Source organism: Chiloscyllium punctatum, chromosome 23, assembly GCF_047496795.1.
Source record: "Chiloscyllium punctatum isolate Juve2018m chromosome 23, sChiPun1.3, whole genome shotgun sequence".
Lineage (NCBI taxonomy): Eukaryota > Metazoa > Chordata > Chondrichthyes > Orectolobiformes > Hemiscylliidae > Chiloscyllium > Chiloscyllium punctatum.
This window is the reverse complement of record NC_092761.1, coordinates 60458776-60474700: the sequence shown is the minus strand read 5'-3', so window position 1 is coordinate 60474700 and position 15925 is coordinate 60458776. Positions and strand designations below refer to the sequence as shown.

At 42.5% G+C, this 15925-nt stretch overlaps 1 protein-coding gene across 2 annotated transcripts in view; it reads left to right on the top strand.

Annotated features, from left to right (window-relative positions):
- fez1 (fasciculation and elongation protein zeta 1 (zygin I)) overlaps positions 1–15925 on the top strand; it is a 100805-nt gene that overhangs the window by 53456 nt on the left and 31424 nt on the right. For both annotated transcript variants that reach the window (XM_072593071.1, XM_072593070.1), the window contains exons 3-4: positions 1601–1702; positions 3678–3825. In XM_072593071.1, the coding sequence (XP_072449172.1) occupies positions 1601–1702; positions 3678–3825 (250 nt within the window). The remainder of the gene's footprint in view (positions 1–1600; positions 1703–3677; positions 3826–15925) is intronic.

The window sequence follows — 15925 nt, the reverse complement described above, 5'->3', positions numbered from 1 at the left end:
AGTTCTGGAGGGAGATGTGTGAGAAAGTTGTTAAAGGTGGGGTGTAAGGAACTGATGACTTTCAATGATATCTACAGCCTTCCAACCACCCTCACCCCTCTGCTTCTGTAGCTTGGAGTCTAACCTTGTTGGATGTTACCACCCCATTGGTGTAGCTGGTCAATGGAGCTTGTAGCTTCTGATTGGCCAGCAGCACTTGTCTGACTTCCACCTCCGAATCTTTTGTTCTGGGAAGGATCCACTGTTGCCTGGTTACCAGTTGTCAGCAAATATCGCACCCATACCTTCCCCACCCCTTCATCATTTATATAAATGGTCAACAGTTGATGTCCCATCAGGGATCCATGTGGCACTTGGTACATCTTGCTGACCTGAAAAGTTCCAATTATGTTTATGTCTGATTCCTGGCAGCAAGCAATATCTATCCATGCCAATACGTTATTCCCTACCACGACCTTTATTGCCTCCTTATGTGGTTTGTAACCTCTGGAAATCTAAGTACAGTACATCCCCTAGTTCTCCATTTTTCCCAGCTTGTATTACCCCCTGCCAAAGAACTCCAGCAGATTGTTCAAACATGACGCCCTTTTCACAAAATCTTGTTGACTCTGCCTGATTACCACATTCATCCAAGTGCCGTGTTCTAACCTCTTTAAGAAAAGCTTCCATGACCAATGTTCATCAGTTTCCTGTTTTCTGTCTTCTTCCTTTTTTTTCAGTAATAATCTGAAATGAATATCTCAAAATCAAAGGAATTACAGAAAATTAAAACTAAGGCATCAACTAACTCACTGGCTGCTTTTTAAAATGATATGAGGATGAAGTCTGTCAGGACCTGGGCACTTGTCAGTGCGTAGCTCCAACAATTTATTCAGTGAGGGAGGTGATGGCCTAATGGTATTACCACTGGATTGTTAATCCAGAGATGAAAAGTGTGCCGTTGCAAATGCACAGCTGGACAGGCAGCATTCAATGAGCAGGAGAGTCGATGGTTTGAGCATAAGTGCTTCATCAGGATGAAGGGTTTATGCGCTAAACGTCGACTCTTCTGCTACTCGGGTGCTGCCTGACTTGCTGTGCTTTACCAGCACCACACTTTATGACTCTGATCTCCGGCATCTGCAGACCTCACTTTCTCCCAAAAATCCACAAGACCCAGGGAATGTTCTGAGGACACAGGTTCGATCCCACTATGGCAAAGGGTGGAATTTGAATTCAATAAAAATCTGGAATTAACGGTGAATGATGACCATGAATCCATTGCTGCTCTTTGGAAAAAACCTGTCTGATTCACTAATGCTCTTTAGGGAAGGAAACTGCCATCCTTACCTGGTCTGGCCTACATGTGACTCCAGACGCACAGCAATGTGGTTAACTCTTACCTGCCCTCAGGGTAATTAGGGATGGGCAATAAATACTGGCCTAACCAGTGATGCCCTCATCCCAAAAATGATTAAGAAAGTGCCTCTTTGCTGATTGTTGTGACGTTTCATTGTAGGAGAGAGAACTAGATTGAAGAACTTGTGATTTATATACTGAAATTGAAAAGATGTGATAAAACAATGCTGATTTGCCTCTCTTTTTCCCATGTGTTGTTCAGGTTAGTGACAAGGATAGTATCAGTGAGGATGGAGAATTAATTGAAAAGTTGGACATCATCGTATCCTGCAATAGTGAGGAGCCTCTCTTCACCGCTGAACAGGTAAATTCCCAAAGCCAACAAAGTCGACGCAGAAAGAAGCAAAATGAAAAACAACTGGAATGTGGCATTGGTGCCATCATCTTCAAGAGAGACTCTCAGTCTGGCTGCAAAAGCAAGTCTAAGTCTTCAGTGCAGCGAACATCTCGGGAAGGACAGACTGAACTAACCGCTGCCCATCATTCAATCCTAGGCTGGAGGACACTGAAAATGAGGGTGAACAACATTAAGATAAAAGCACCCAAGAGGCTGGAGAAGCTTAGCATCTGTGGAGAGAGAAACAGGGTGAACAGTTTGGTGGCTCAGTGGTTAGCACCGCTACCCCTAGTGCTGGGGGACTTGGGTTTGATTTTACCCTCGGGTGACTGTCTGTGTGGAGTTTGCACATTCTCCCAGTTTCCACGTGGGTTTCCTCCGGGTGCTCCATTTCCTCCCACAGTCCAAAGATGTGCAGGTCAGGTGGATTGGCCATGCTAGATTGCCCGTAGTGTCCAGGGATGTGCAGGCCACATGGATTAGCCATGGGAAATGAAAGATTATAGAGATGGGGGTGGGTCTGGGTAGGATGCTTCTCGGAGGGTTGATGTACACTTGATGAACCAAATGGCCTGATTCCACACTATAGGGATTCTAATCTGAGGCAGAATCATGTTTGACTCGAAACATTAACTTTATTTCTGTCACCACAGACTGTGCCAGACCTGCTGAGTTTCTCCATTTTTATTTATTTCAGATTTCCAGTATCTATACTATCTTATTTTTATTTAAGTAATATTGACAACCCAGCTAAAAAAGCCCCTACCTTTATTATTTGAAATATTGGCTGAAAAGTCTTGAATTCAGCCCATGTTTGGAAAGATGACAGAAGTACGATGGATGGTTATTGATCTACCATTGACCCTCCCCAATGGAGGGTTAGGAGCTATTGCAAGAAAGTGCCTTAGATCCTGGTCATAATAATTAAACTCCAGGTCCTGAGAAGCTGGTATGGGAGGCAGGAGTGGAAGTTGGGTGGCTGGATGTTTAGTGGAAATGGGCAAGAGGGCAGAAAATAGGCCGCAAGAGCAAAATGTGTGAGAGATAGAGAATAAATAGAGATAACCAACAGTTTCGCTTGGGCAGCAAGTATTCTGTTTGAGAGTTGCAGGGAAGTAATGAATCACTACAGCCTTACCAGACCAGAGGGCTACACTCTCATTAGAGAGTGATGACTGGTGGTGGTTTTACCTGAGGGTCATCATGCCTCATGTGAGGGGAGATACTGAGAAGATTACCATGACAGAAGTTACCATCTGTTGTGGTAACCTCAGCCAGTGTAGGAATTGAATCCAAGCTGTCGGTGTCACTCTGTATGGCAAGTGAGCCAGCCAACTGAGCTAACCAACTCCCAGAAGGAAGGGAGAGTGGTAACTGTTAAAATAGACTTTTTCTCATGACCAAGATGTCCATAAACTCCTGGCACATATTATTGGCTTGTAGGGGTGAAAAGAACAGCAGAGAGGGGTTTCAGGAGTCTGTCAGTGTTGAAGACAGGAAACTACAGATTATCCAGAATGATCATTATGTGAGAGTAAGAATTGATAGATCTAGCCAACCAGTTCAGCTCAAGCCTATGATATGTGGAGTAGTGACTAGAATGGGAAAAACTTTACTGAGGGCAAGACCATCAAAGGAAAAGAAAGGGTTATTCAACTGCAGACATTTTGGTGAATGGAGGTTGAAAGGTGAGGCAGCTTGAAAGGAAATTGTAAATGATTGGTGAGGCACTTTTCCCAATGATAGCAGCTCCCCTCCATCCCCCCAGCTCAGCACAGACAGTGTAGGAACCTGAAGTGTACACAGTCTGGGTGCATCATTATTACCCTTACCCACTGACCATCCAACATCTTCAAACAGAACTCTGAGGGAAAAAACACTGTTAAAAAGAGTCGAGTTAGCAGAATGTCTGAGATGCAAGTGTCTGCTCATCCACCTACAGGTCATTGAGGAGATTGAAGAGATGATGCAGAATTCCCCTGACCCTGAGGTTGAGGAGACTCCGTCACAGTCCGACAAACTCTCAGTCCTCTCGCAGGATGTCCAGGTGTTCAAACCATCCAGCAGCAACAACAACATCCGGATGGGAGGTGAGGTGTTAGTCATTTACCAATACATAGATCACTGTATCACCCCACTCTTATCACTGGGGGGATGTTTACATGAGTGGTTTGGGGAAGGTTGATGGGTTAATATTTTACAGTTCCAGTCTTCTTTAAAGTTACAGCTCAAAGCTGATTTCCTGTGGTTTTGCCCACGATGAGGTGATGGTCAGAATGTGGTAACCGGAGGAAGCCAGTCAAGCTTGTGTCACAGTTATGATTGGTTATGACAGATCTGCAGATCTATTCATTCACTTTTATTGCCCTAAATAACAAAAATGCACTATGTTATGCCAGGAACATTACATTTGTCACACACACAATATTACTTTATAAAAGGCTATGCCCCCATCACTCAGAATACATTTTGTACATCTGAAAGTGTGGTATATTTGATTTAAGATGAATGTGTGCAACAAGTTAATTTGCAAGAGTTTTTAAATATTTCTGCAGTCACAAAATGTCCAGACTTTGGTTGCAGCTCAGCTTCTAGATCTTTCTGTGGTGTCTGCTTACTTTAGTTCTGAGGCAAGGCCCAGCCTTAACCACACTAAGTGTAGATCAGTTACCAGACTCTCATAATCTAACAGAAATGAGTGAACATTTAAGCACAGCAGATGAATATCAATAAAAAGGATAAATGCTGATATAAACAGAAGGTGCCTGTTTATACTTCATCTCTGGGATGGAAGCACTACCTTGTCAGCAGAGGTTGAATAGAATGGGCCCGTGTAGAAGACTGAGAGGGGATTCCATTGACATCTGGAAGGTAAATGCTGAGAGGTTGTTTCCCTGACTGGAGAGTCTAGGGGCATTGTTTCCTGATAAGATCCAGCTACATGGGACTGAGATGAAGAGAGCTTTCTTTACTCAGACAATTATGAATCTTTGAAATTCTTCCCCTTGATGAGATGTCACTGTGAATAGTTAAAATGGCGATTGAGAGATTCTTCGCAAAAGGGAAACAATCAGGGGATATGGGGAGCATGTGAGAAAGTGTGGCTGAGGTGAAAGAACATAGTGATAGATTAGTTGTTGTGGTTTGGTTCGCCGATCTGGGAATTTGTGTTGCAGACGTTTCGTCCCCTGTCTAGGTGACATCCTCAGTGCTTGGGAGCCTCCTGTGAAGCGCTTCTGTGATCTTTCCTCCGGCATTTATAGTGGTTTGAATCTGCCGCTTCCGGTTGTCAGTTCCAGCTGTCCGTTGCAGTGGCCGGTATATTGGGTCCAGGTCGATGTGCTTATTGATTGAATCTGTGGATGAGTGCCATGCATCTAGGAATTCCCTGGCTGTTCTCTGTTTGGCTTGTCCTATAATAGTAGTGTTGTCCCAGTCGAACTCAGTCGAATAGATTAGTGAATAGTGAAACAAGCTTCAGGAGCTGGGTGACCTCCTCCTTTATCTATTTCTTGTCATCAAAAGGCACCCTGACACTCTTTCTTTTATACTTTAGAAACAAAAAGTGTCTTTCTCCCCTCCCCTAAACACCACAGCCCGACCCCACCCTGAAACATTCCTCTGACAGAACTAAAGTGCTACTTGATAAAGTGCTGCCAATTTTTTTTTGGCAAATCTTCAAACCACTCAATCATATCCTGAAATTAAGAGGTTTCTTTGTGCAAGCATAGCTTTCACCACAAAGTTCATAATTCAAAATTGCTGAAATCAATTCACATTTTAGACATTAAATCCCACCGAGTTCGATGTGATGTTTTACCTCATTTGAATCATCAAATGATTGAAACTTTTTTCTATCACATTCAGAACACTGGGATCTAGTAACACAATTAACGTTGTATGAAATATTAATCAAAGGTGTTTGATGAATTGCCTTCGTCTTAACTCCTCATTGAATCATTTGAGGAAGTTGACAAGACTCACGTCTAGGAAAGAACTGGAGCCCCAAATATGTCACAACATACCACTTCATTTTAACTGGATTATATTCTATTAATGCTAACACCACCAACAGACAGCTAGGTATAAAATGTCAAGTGAATCAGTTAACCTACTTTTCTCCAGTCATCAGACAAAGAATTCTAACCACAAATCACAAATGATCATAAGATTAACATGTTCAGGTAGAAGCACTTATAATAGCAGATTAACAGGTAGAATTAATATCTAATAAAAACTAAAAGAATTGTGGATACAGTAAATCAGAAACAAAAACAGAAATTGTTGGAAGGGCTCGGCAGGTCTGACAGCATCTGTGAAGAGAAATCAGAATTAATGTTTTGGGTCCAGTGACCCTTCCTCAGAACTAATGTGTAAGTCAGAGTGAGTGGATGACTATAGCTATCATTAGTGGAGCTCTATTTATTTGCTCTTTCACACCTCCTTTTATACCTAATATGCAAAATTAGCACACAGTAAAGTCAGTTTAGTTCAGACCCATGTGTGCAGCAAGGAACAGGTTTAGGGCGGCATGGTGGCTCAGTGGTTAGCACTGCTGCCTCACAGTGCCAGGGACCTGGGTTTGATTCCTGTCTCAGGTGACTGTCTGTGTGGAGTTTGCACTTTCTCCCCGTGTCTGCTGGGGCTTCCCCCGGGTGCTCCAGTTTCCTCCCACGATCCAAAGGTGTGCAGGTTAGGTTAATTGGCCATACTAAATTGCCCATAGAGTTAGGTGTATTCCACCTTACCCCATTTACAACCTGCCAACTCAGCATCATCCTCATGACCTGTCCTACCAGCCAATCTTCCTTCCCACCTATCCGTTCTGACCTATCACCTTAAACCCCCCTCCATCCACCTATTGCACTCTTACTACCTTCTCCCCAGCCCCACCTCCCTTCCATATATCTCTCCACCCCGGAAGCTCCCTGCCTTATTCCTGATGAAGGGCTTTTGCCTGAAATGTCGATTTTCCTGCTCCTTAGATGCTGCCTGACGTGCTGTGCTTTTCCAGCACCACTCTACTTTTGACTCTGATCTCCAGCATCTGCAGTCCTCACTTTCACCTAGTTAGGTACATTAGTCAGGGGTAAATATAGGGTAGGGGAATGGGCCTGGGTGGGTTACTCTTCAAAGGATAGGTGTGGATTTGTTGGGCCGAAGGGTCTGTTTCTATACTGTAGGGAATCTAATCTTATGTGTAAGTGGGGAAAGAAGTGGCTCTTGTTTATTAATGTAAAATGGAAGCAGTAAGGCCCAATTTTGATCACGTCCATTCTACATCACAATTATGCCTGTAATTAGATTAATTCATGTTCCAGGCTGCTCTGCAATGGGGGAAGTGTGTGTGAATTTGTAACAAGCTTTTTAGTGGAATCAGATGGCTGGACATGTTCTTCTTCTTTCAGTCATCACCCATCATCTGTTTCACAGATTGAAATCCAGATGTTGAGTTTAGCAACAAAAACCCTTCCCTGTCCAGAAGCCAACTCACCGCTGGGGAAGAAGCCAGCTCTTGTTTTTGGTTTCTGTCATCAAATCAGCCAGTTAACAGACCAACTCACCAAATCACCCATGTCATTGAGTAAACAATTAATAATTTTCAAGCAGCACTCGTAAGGGGTGACAATGTCAAAAATAGGGAGGGGAGTAAATTAGAATGGAGCTGGGAGAGCTCACATTTTTTTTTCAGTCAACCTGCTCAGACATATATCTCTGAGGCAGGAAGGACTTGAACCACGGATTGCTGGCTCCAAGGTAAGAATACCACCACAACATCACAAGAACCCATTTCTTTATCGCTTTTGTTTTATATTCAGAAGTACTTTCACACACATCTGAACAATTTTTTTTGCCCATCACCAAACCATCCTTGTCACTTTTCACCTGTGATGCGCCATCACTGAAATCATCCATGTTTCCAACTGACCTGCAGAGCCCATCAATGCAGCAATACCCAAGGTGAGAGAGAGGTAAGAAGAGAGGGATGAGGTTAAATCAAAGTGGAGTTGGAAGGGACGAAAGGACATTCCACCCTTTGCGGGGCCCACCTCTTCCTAAAAGCATCAAAAATATTGATAAGCACTGCATGCTCCCTCCCTAAGGACACCCAGGCCTGAAAATAGCGACAGTAGGGGGGATGGGAGTCGGGAAAGATACCTATTTTTCCTCTTCGTATCCAGACAACTTGCACAAAACTGAACATTTCTATTCCCTCACCAAATCACGTGTTGTATTTTTCATCTATTAACCGCCACCATTAAATCACCCTCGTTTTCCAATTGATTGATTGACATTCAAAATCCATTAAGGGCAATACAGAGCACCAAAGGTGAGGGAGAGGTAGGGAGCACAATTGATATTGTGTATAGACAATCCATTTCCTGTCTTGCTGTGCAGCTTTTTCTAATCAACCTGTTCAGAGATATTGTTACACACCTCCAGAGCAGGTGGGACTTGAACCCAGGGCTCCTGGCTCAGAGGTAGAGACACTACTATTGTGCCAGAAGAGCCCAAAAACCCAACATTTCTTTATTTCTTTATATTCAGAAGAGCTCTTGCACATGATTGATTTCTCATTATCAAATCAACTGCAGAATATTTCTTCAATCTATTAACCACTACCAGTAAGTCAGCCATGTTTTCCATTTAACTAACAAGGCCTGGTAAGGGAAATGCAAACCATCAAAGGTGAGGTTGTGGTAAGGTGAGGGGGAAGGTAGCTAGTTGAAAATGGAGTAAGAAGGGTTGAACCCAACTCTTAAATACAAAATCCAATGAGCATCACCTTTTTACAGTCAACTCTGAAGCTATTGAGGTTGACTCTTAGTGCTTTTTGGTGCAGTTTTGGTGGTAGTGGTGGAGACAATGCAGGTTCAATGGTCCCAATTTGAGGGGAGTATGGGAGCAGAGGGACCTTGGGGTTCAAGTACATAATTCTCTGAATGTGGCCAGGCAAGTTGAAACAATTGTTGAGGAGGCTAATAAGATACTTGCATTTTTTAAATAGATATTTTTATTAGAAATTTAGCATTTTTACAAGTTTACAAAAATAAACAAAACTCTCAAGTACAAACATTGATATACAATTAAATCTTAAATATATAATAACCAAAATTTAACAAAAGAAAAATACCGAGAAAGAAAAAAAATAAAACTCAACTAACTACTAATCTAACCTACAACTAACCAGAGTGTATATTTAAGTCTCTTACATTATTCAAGTAAGAGAAAGAGAAAAAAAAACAAAAAAACAACAGATAACATAGAAATTGGGTAGTGAGATACATGCTCGGAATGTGTTACCATCAAATGTAACAAAACCCGTATTCGTGCGGGATTCCTCTCCCAAGGGGCCCCGAACCAGCCAGGTTCGTAATCTCAATTAAATAAAAGCCCTTGTTAGGATAGCCGAAATATCTGTATTCATATAATTCAAGAAGGGCTGCCATATTTTATAAAATAATTCGGTCTTTCGGTGCACCATATGTGTAAGGAAGTCAAGGGAATACTTTCCATAATTAATCAGTGCCAATTTGAAAGTCCAGGGGGGGCCCTCAGCCACCCAGTTTACCAAAATATTTTTCCTTGCACAGAAAGAGAGAATAGAAAATAGTCTCTTCCCGTGCATATCCAGGGAGGGTAAGTTCGAAAAGCCCAAAAGAAGAGATACAGGGTCCACTTTAATTTCCATTCCTAAAATTTCTGTCAGGGTACTTGCTACTTTAGTCCAGTATCTATGGATCTTATGACTGGTCCATAGGCAATGTACAAGAGTGCCCACCTCTATTTTACATTTGGGACACATTGGAGATGCTCCTGCCTTAAATTTTGCCAATCGATCCGGTGCTATATGGGCCCTATGAAGTATCTTCAGCTGGATAGCCTGAGTTCTGTTACAGATGGTGATTCTTCTGGCGTTTTCCCAAATGTCATTCCACGTTTCTATAGAGATTTCTAGATCAATTCCTGATCCCATGTTTTAAGCAGATTGTCCATATCTCCCGATACTTCATCGTGTAGTAAATGATAAATAGTACCGATGGAGGATACCCCCATTGGTTGTAGTACTCTACATTCTCTATCTGATTTATAAAGACTATCTAATAACGTAGTCTTCTTTTGTATATAATCACGAATTTGGAAGTATCGATAGAGGTCACCATTAGGTAATCCGAATTTCTGACACAGCTGTTCAAAAGACATCAGGGCCCCATCTTTAAATAGGTCCCCTAGACATGAGATACCCCTGGATCTCCAGAGTTTAAAAGTGGCGTCTGTAAACCCCGGTGGGAATCCCCATGCTCCCAGTATCGGCACATAGGGGGATGTTTTATATGAGTTGCCCTCATTTTGCCGCATTATATTCCAAGCTTTAATTGTGTTTGGTATTATAGGGTTTTTACAGTGATCCGTAATGATTTTCCTCTTGTCTGAAAATAAAAGGTTAATAAGTGGGCATTTTACTTGAGAAGCCTCGATGTCTAGCCAGATTGACTGCGGGTAAGAGAAGACCCAATCAGCTATGTAACTTAATAGGGAACTTAACTGATATTTCCTAAAATCTGGGAAGTCCAATCATCCCCTTGCCTGTGGCAGCTGTAGCTTCTTCAGCTTAATGAGAGGCCGTCTGTGATTCCAGATAAAGGAACCAACCAGCCATATAATTTATGTAGTGCCAGCCTCGGCAGCATCACCGGAAGCATTCTCATAGGGTATAGGAGACGGGGCAGGACATTCATTTTAATTAGTGCTATTCTACCCAGCCAGGAAATTGGAAGGTCTCCCCATCGCTGGAGGTCCTGTCTTATCCTTCCCAGTAAATGCACAAAGTTAACCTTGTATAACTGACCAAATACTGGGGTAATAAAAATGCCTAAACGTAAGAAACCCTCCAGGGACCAACGAAAGGGAAAATGGGATCCGTCTCCTAAGTGGGGTATTATAGCAAGGCATAGCCTCCGATTTTGAGGAGTTAATTTTATAGCCTGAGAATGCGCTAAATGTATTAATAACTTGGATTAAGTGAGGTACGGACATCAGAGGATTACTGAAGAATAGAAGAACATCATCTGCATAAAGGGTAATTTTATGTTTACCTGTACCAATCCTCGGGACCGTGAAATTAGGATCAGCCCGTATAGCTTCTGCTAGTGGTTCAATTATTAGCGTAAGTAATAATGGCGAGAGAGGACATCCCTGACGGCAGCCCCTACCCACACTGAAGCTATCCGAACCTAATCCATTGGTAACCACAACTGCTTTGGGATCACTATACAATGTTGAGACCCATTTGGTAAACACCTTTCCAATGCCAAACCTTTCCAATGTGTAAAACAAATATGACCATTCAACCCTATCGAATGCCTTTTCCGCGTCTAATGAAACTACTACTCCTGGTATCTTTCCCTGATGGCAGGCTTGAATCATATTCAAAACCCTTCTAATATTATTGGATGATCTACGGCCCTTAATAAACCCCGTCTGGTCCTCCTTTGTGATATGTGGCAGTACCCTTTCTAGTCTCAATGCTAACATTTTAGAAAGGATTTTAAAATCTACATTTAGCAAGGATATTGGTCTGTATGATGCACAATCTTCTGGATCCTTTCCTTTTTTAAGGATAAGAGAGATATTTGCCTCTTTCAGCGAAGGCGGGAGACAGCCCTGACGATATGCACAGTTATACATGTCCATAAGTGGACCAGCCAATATTCCTGTAAATTCTTTATAGAATTCAGCTTGAAAACCATCTGGGCCCGGTGCCTTACCGCTCTGAAGTTTCCTGATTGCGTCAAGTATTTCTTGGACTGTTAGGGGACCATTTAAGACCAATACTTGTTCCGGAGTTAGGCCCGGAAAGGTCAAATTTTTAAAAACTGATTGCATCCTCCTAGTCCAGTCTTCACAATCCTGCGATTTATATAAATCAGAATAAAATTTTCTAAAGATTGCATTAATCCTTTTATGATCATGAGTCAAAATACCCGTTGTTTCCTTGATAGACGTGATAGTTTGAGGGGCCTTTTGTTTCTTTGCAGGAAATGCTAAGTATCTACCCGGTTTGTCGCCAAATACATATAACCTTTGATTTGCAAATAATATTTTCCTCTTAGCCGTTTGGGTAAGCGTGGTGTTTAGAGCTGTCCTAAGGGCCGTAATCCTTTGTAATTTGATAATAGAAGGTCTATCAGCGTATGCTGTTTCAGCTGCTTTTAAGCGAGCTTCAAGCAGACGCTGTTGTTCTCCCTTTAATTTTTTCTGGGTCGCTGAGTAGGAGATGATCAAACTTTGCGCGTAAGCTTTGATGGTCTTCCACATCATTGATGGTTGCTAGCCGTATCTAAATTAATTTCTAAAAAAGTTTTAAATTCTTGAGAGAAGTACTTTACAAATTTACTATCTTTCATTAGGAAGGGGTCCATACACCAATGCCGAGAGGATGTTCCATTGTTCCTCGTCTTGATTTCCATATATACAGCAGCGTGGTCGGAAATTGCGATACTGCCTATTTTACAGGATGATATGGAATTTAAAACAATCGAGGGGGCAAAAAACATATCAATTCTGGTATGACATTTATGTGGATTGGAGTAAAAAGAAAAATCTCTGTGCTGTGGATGAAGACATCTCCATACATCTACTAATCCTAATTCTTTGTTCAGATCCACCAATTGTCTAGATCTGGGACATTCTCCTGCAGTACTCTTGGGAATCCTATCTATTTCCGGATCCATAATACAATTAAAGTCTCCCCCTATAATTGTATGACGGGCACCAAGAGCCATCAATTTTGAGAAGGCTTCCGTTATAAATTTAAAGGGGTGTGCCGGGGGGCAGTACAAATTTAAAATCCCATATTCTTCTCCATTTATAAGGGCTTTAATCAGAATATATCGTCCAGATTCGTCTTTTATCTGATTTAGGATTTTGAAAGGGAAATTCTTCCGAATAAGAATAACAACTCCCCTACTTTTTGAGCTAAAAGAAGAAAAAAAGGCCTGATCAAATCCACCCTGTCGTAATTTCAAGTGTTCTTTATCCAACAGATGTGTCTCCTGTAGGAGAGCTATATCAACTCTTTCTTTCTTGAGATTTGATAATATTTTCTTCCTTTTGACTGGCGAATTATTACTCTTGACATTTCAGGTGCACCACTTAACTAAATGATCAACCATAATCATCTGGGCAAATCCGAGACCCCTCGGGAGGGGAAACCCTATCCAGAACATCCCGAGCATAGAGCATATAAAATTCACAAAAATAAAGGCCCTCTAATACACTCACAACAGTATTATAAAAAACTATTTCTAAATAATAAAAAAAAACATATTTAAATAGAGATTTTCCCCCTTGTTCCCAGGGGGTGTCACTTCCTTTCCAAAGGTCCATCGTATCCTCTCCCAACCAATGCCCCACCCTTGACCCAGGCGCTCCTTTAATAGGATGAGGAGAATTCAGATATAATACAAAGCTAGAGTTAACAATGAGCACCCTACCCCCACCCCGCCCCACCCACGCCAACACTTGGATATATTTGGTAATGTTAATACCATGTATAAACATATATAACTATAAAATTACAACCTCAACAAATAATAATTAAATATAATAATACAAAATAACAAGGGAAAACAACCCCGCTCCTCGAGACGGAGGTAAAATAGAATAAGGTAACCACTAAACCCCCCCGGCTTACATACATACATACATATATATTATTTTTATATATATATATATATATATACACACATATATATACATACACACACACATACATAGAATAATTTTTTTAAAAACCCCAAAGGGGGGAGAAAATCATTAAATAGAGAACAAATAAATAAATCCCTCTCCCCACACCCCAAGATAATATTTAACAGTGAGGTAAGAAAAAAGAAAAAGGGGGGGGATATAAACCGGAGTGCGGGGGAAGGCAAACCAACATCCATTATCTCTTACAATTTATCTAAGAGAGTCCAAAAATTCCTTAGCCTTTTCCAGCGATCCGAAGTTATACACGGATCCTTCATGGTTAAAGCGCAGCGTCACTGGGTAGCGTAAGGAGTACTGAATATTTCAGTCCCTTAAACACTTCTTCGCCTCATCGAATGCCTTCCTCTTTCGGACCAGAACTGGGGAAAAGTCCTGGAGTAACATGATCTTGGATCCTTTATAGATCATGGCTTGGGAATCTTTTCCAAGATTTCTAGAGGCTTCTCGGAGTATCTGCCTCTCCTTGCAGCTCTGCAGACGGAACAGGACCGGGCGGGGACGCTGGTTCGAGCCAGGCCCGCGCATTGCAAACCGGTAGGCCCATTCTACCCTTATCTGGCCTGATCCAGCTTCCAGATTTAAAAGCTGTGGCAGCCACTGCTCGAGGAACGCTGTAAGCTGGCCTTCCTCTTCCCGTTCGGGAAGGCCCAGCAAACGAATATTTTTTCGACGACCTCGATTATCGTCAATGTGATTCTCTAAGGTCCAGACTCGCTGTTCGAGAATCCAGACCCGATCCACGGCCGATTGAGCTGTAGTTTCGGAGATCGCGGCCTTTAGCTCCGCCCCCCGACTCGTCGCTCGATTCCTTTAATGTCTCGGTCGTGCTTTTGCAGCGCGGCCGAGAGTGAGTCCCATCGACTTCTGGATTCTTCAATGAAAGCGTCGATCTTCGCATCCAGTTTAGAGATCATTTCCACGAGGCTTGCCACTGTAGGTAAGTCCCCCGGGGCGGCTGTGGATGCCTCTGCTGCAGCTGGAGAGGGTGGGGGAGGGGTCCCTGCTTGCTGAGAGCTGCGGGCTCCCTTCCCTTTGATCATTTTTACTAAAGATTAGATTGTTTAAATTTAATACTAAGCAATTAATTAAATTAAACAGCAATTTTAAATGATTTGGTGAGTGTGGTGGGGGTGGGTGGCCCACTTTGCCCAAGTCTTGGGAGGAGCACTATAGATTCAGACTTGCTGGGTCCCCGCCATCTTGGATCCCCCCGATACTTGCATTTATAAATAGAGGCATAGAGTATAAAAGCAAGGAAGTGACTCTACACCTCCACAAATCATTAGTCAGACCACATTTAAAGTAATGTGTTCAGTTCTGGGCAGTTTATTTAAGGAAGGATGTTAAAGCCTTGGAGGGAGATCAAAGGAGATTTACAAGAATGTTCCCAGGAATGAGAGATCTTAGATACAAGGAAATATTAGAGAGATTAGGCTTACTCTCCTTGGAGTAGAGAAGAGTAAGAGGTGACCTTATTGAGTTGTTGAAAATTGTGAAGAATTTTAACAAGATAAATAAGGGCATTCTGTTTCCACTGGTTGGTCAGTAACTACTGGTCACAACTTCAAGGTTGTGAAATAATATGTAAATGGATAGATTACTTGAGTGTGCGAAAGGTGAGATTGTGTACTTTGGTGGCAAGAGTAGAAAAGCAGAATATTATTACATCAAGATGGATGGTCAGGTAATGTGTTGATTCTGCGTGATGTGGGAGCTGGTGGACCCCATTCTGATTCCCAGTGACCATGTCTGTAGTAAATGTTGGTTGCTGCAAGAACTCCGGCTCAGAGTCAGTGAGCTGAAATCTGTACTTCAAGCATTGCAACACACCAGGGAGGGGGAGAGTTACTTGGATGTTGTGTTTCAGGAACGGTCACACCCCTTAGACTAACTAACTCGAATTTGGCCAGTGGTCAGGGACAGGAGGGTGTGGCTGCGAGTGAGGGAAGCAGAAGGATCCAGAAAGTAGAGTTGCAGGAGCCTCACCACCCCCCCCCCCCCACCCCCCCGTCTTTGTCCAACGGGTTCAAGAGTTTTGCTCCCTGTCTAGATGGGAATGGTTGACTGCAGCGAGGATGAGCCAAACGACTGAAGCACTGTGGTGCAGGGAACCATTCAAGTGTGGGGAGAGAGGAAAGATGTTGCTGTAATTGGAGATAATACAGTTAAAGGAAGAGACACTGCTTTCTGTGACTAGGATTGAGAGTCCCGAGTTGCCTGCCAGGTGCTTGGATTCAGGATATCTCATCCGGGCTACAGAGGAACTTGGAGTGGGAGGGGAGAGATCCAGTGGTCATGGTCCATGTAAGTCCCAGCAACATAGATAAAACTCCCTTAGCAGAGATTCTGCTAAGAGGGTATGAACAGCTAAGAGCTAAATTAAAAAGTAGAACCAAAAAAGTAATATTCTCTGGATTA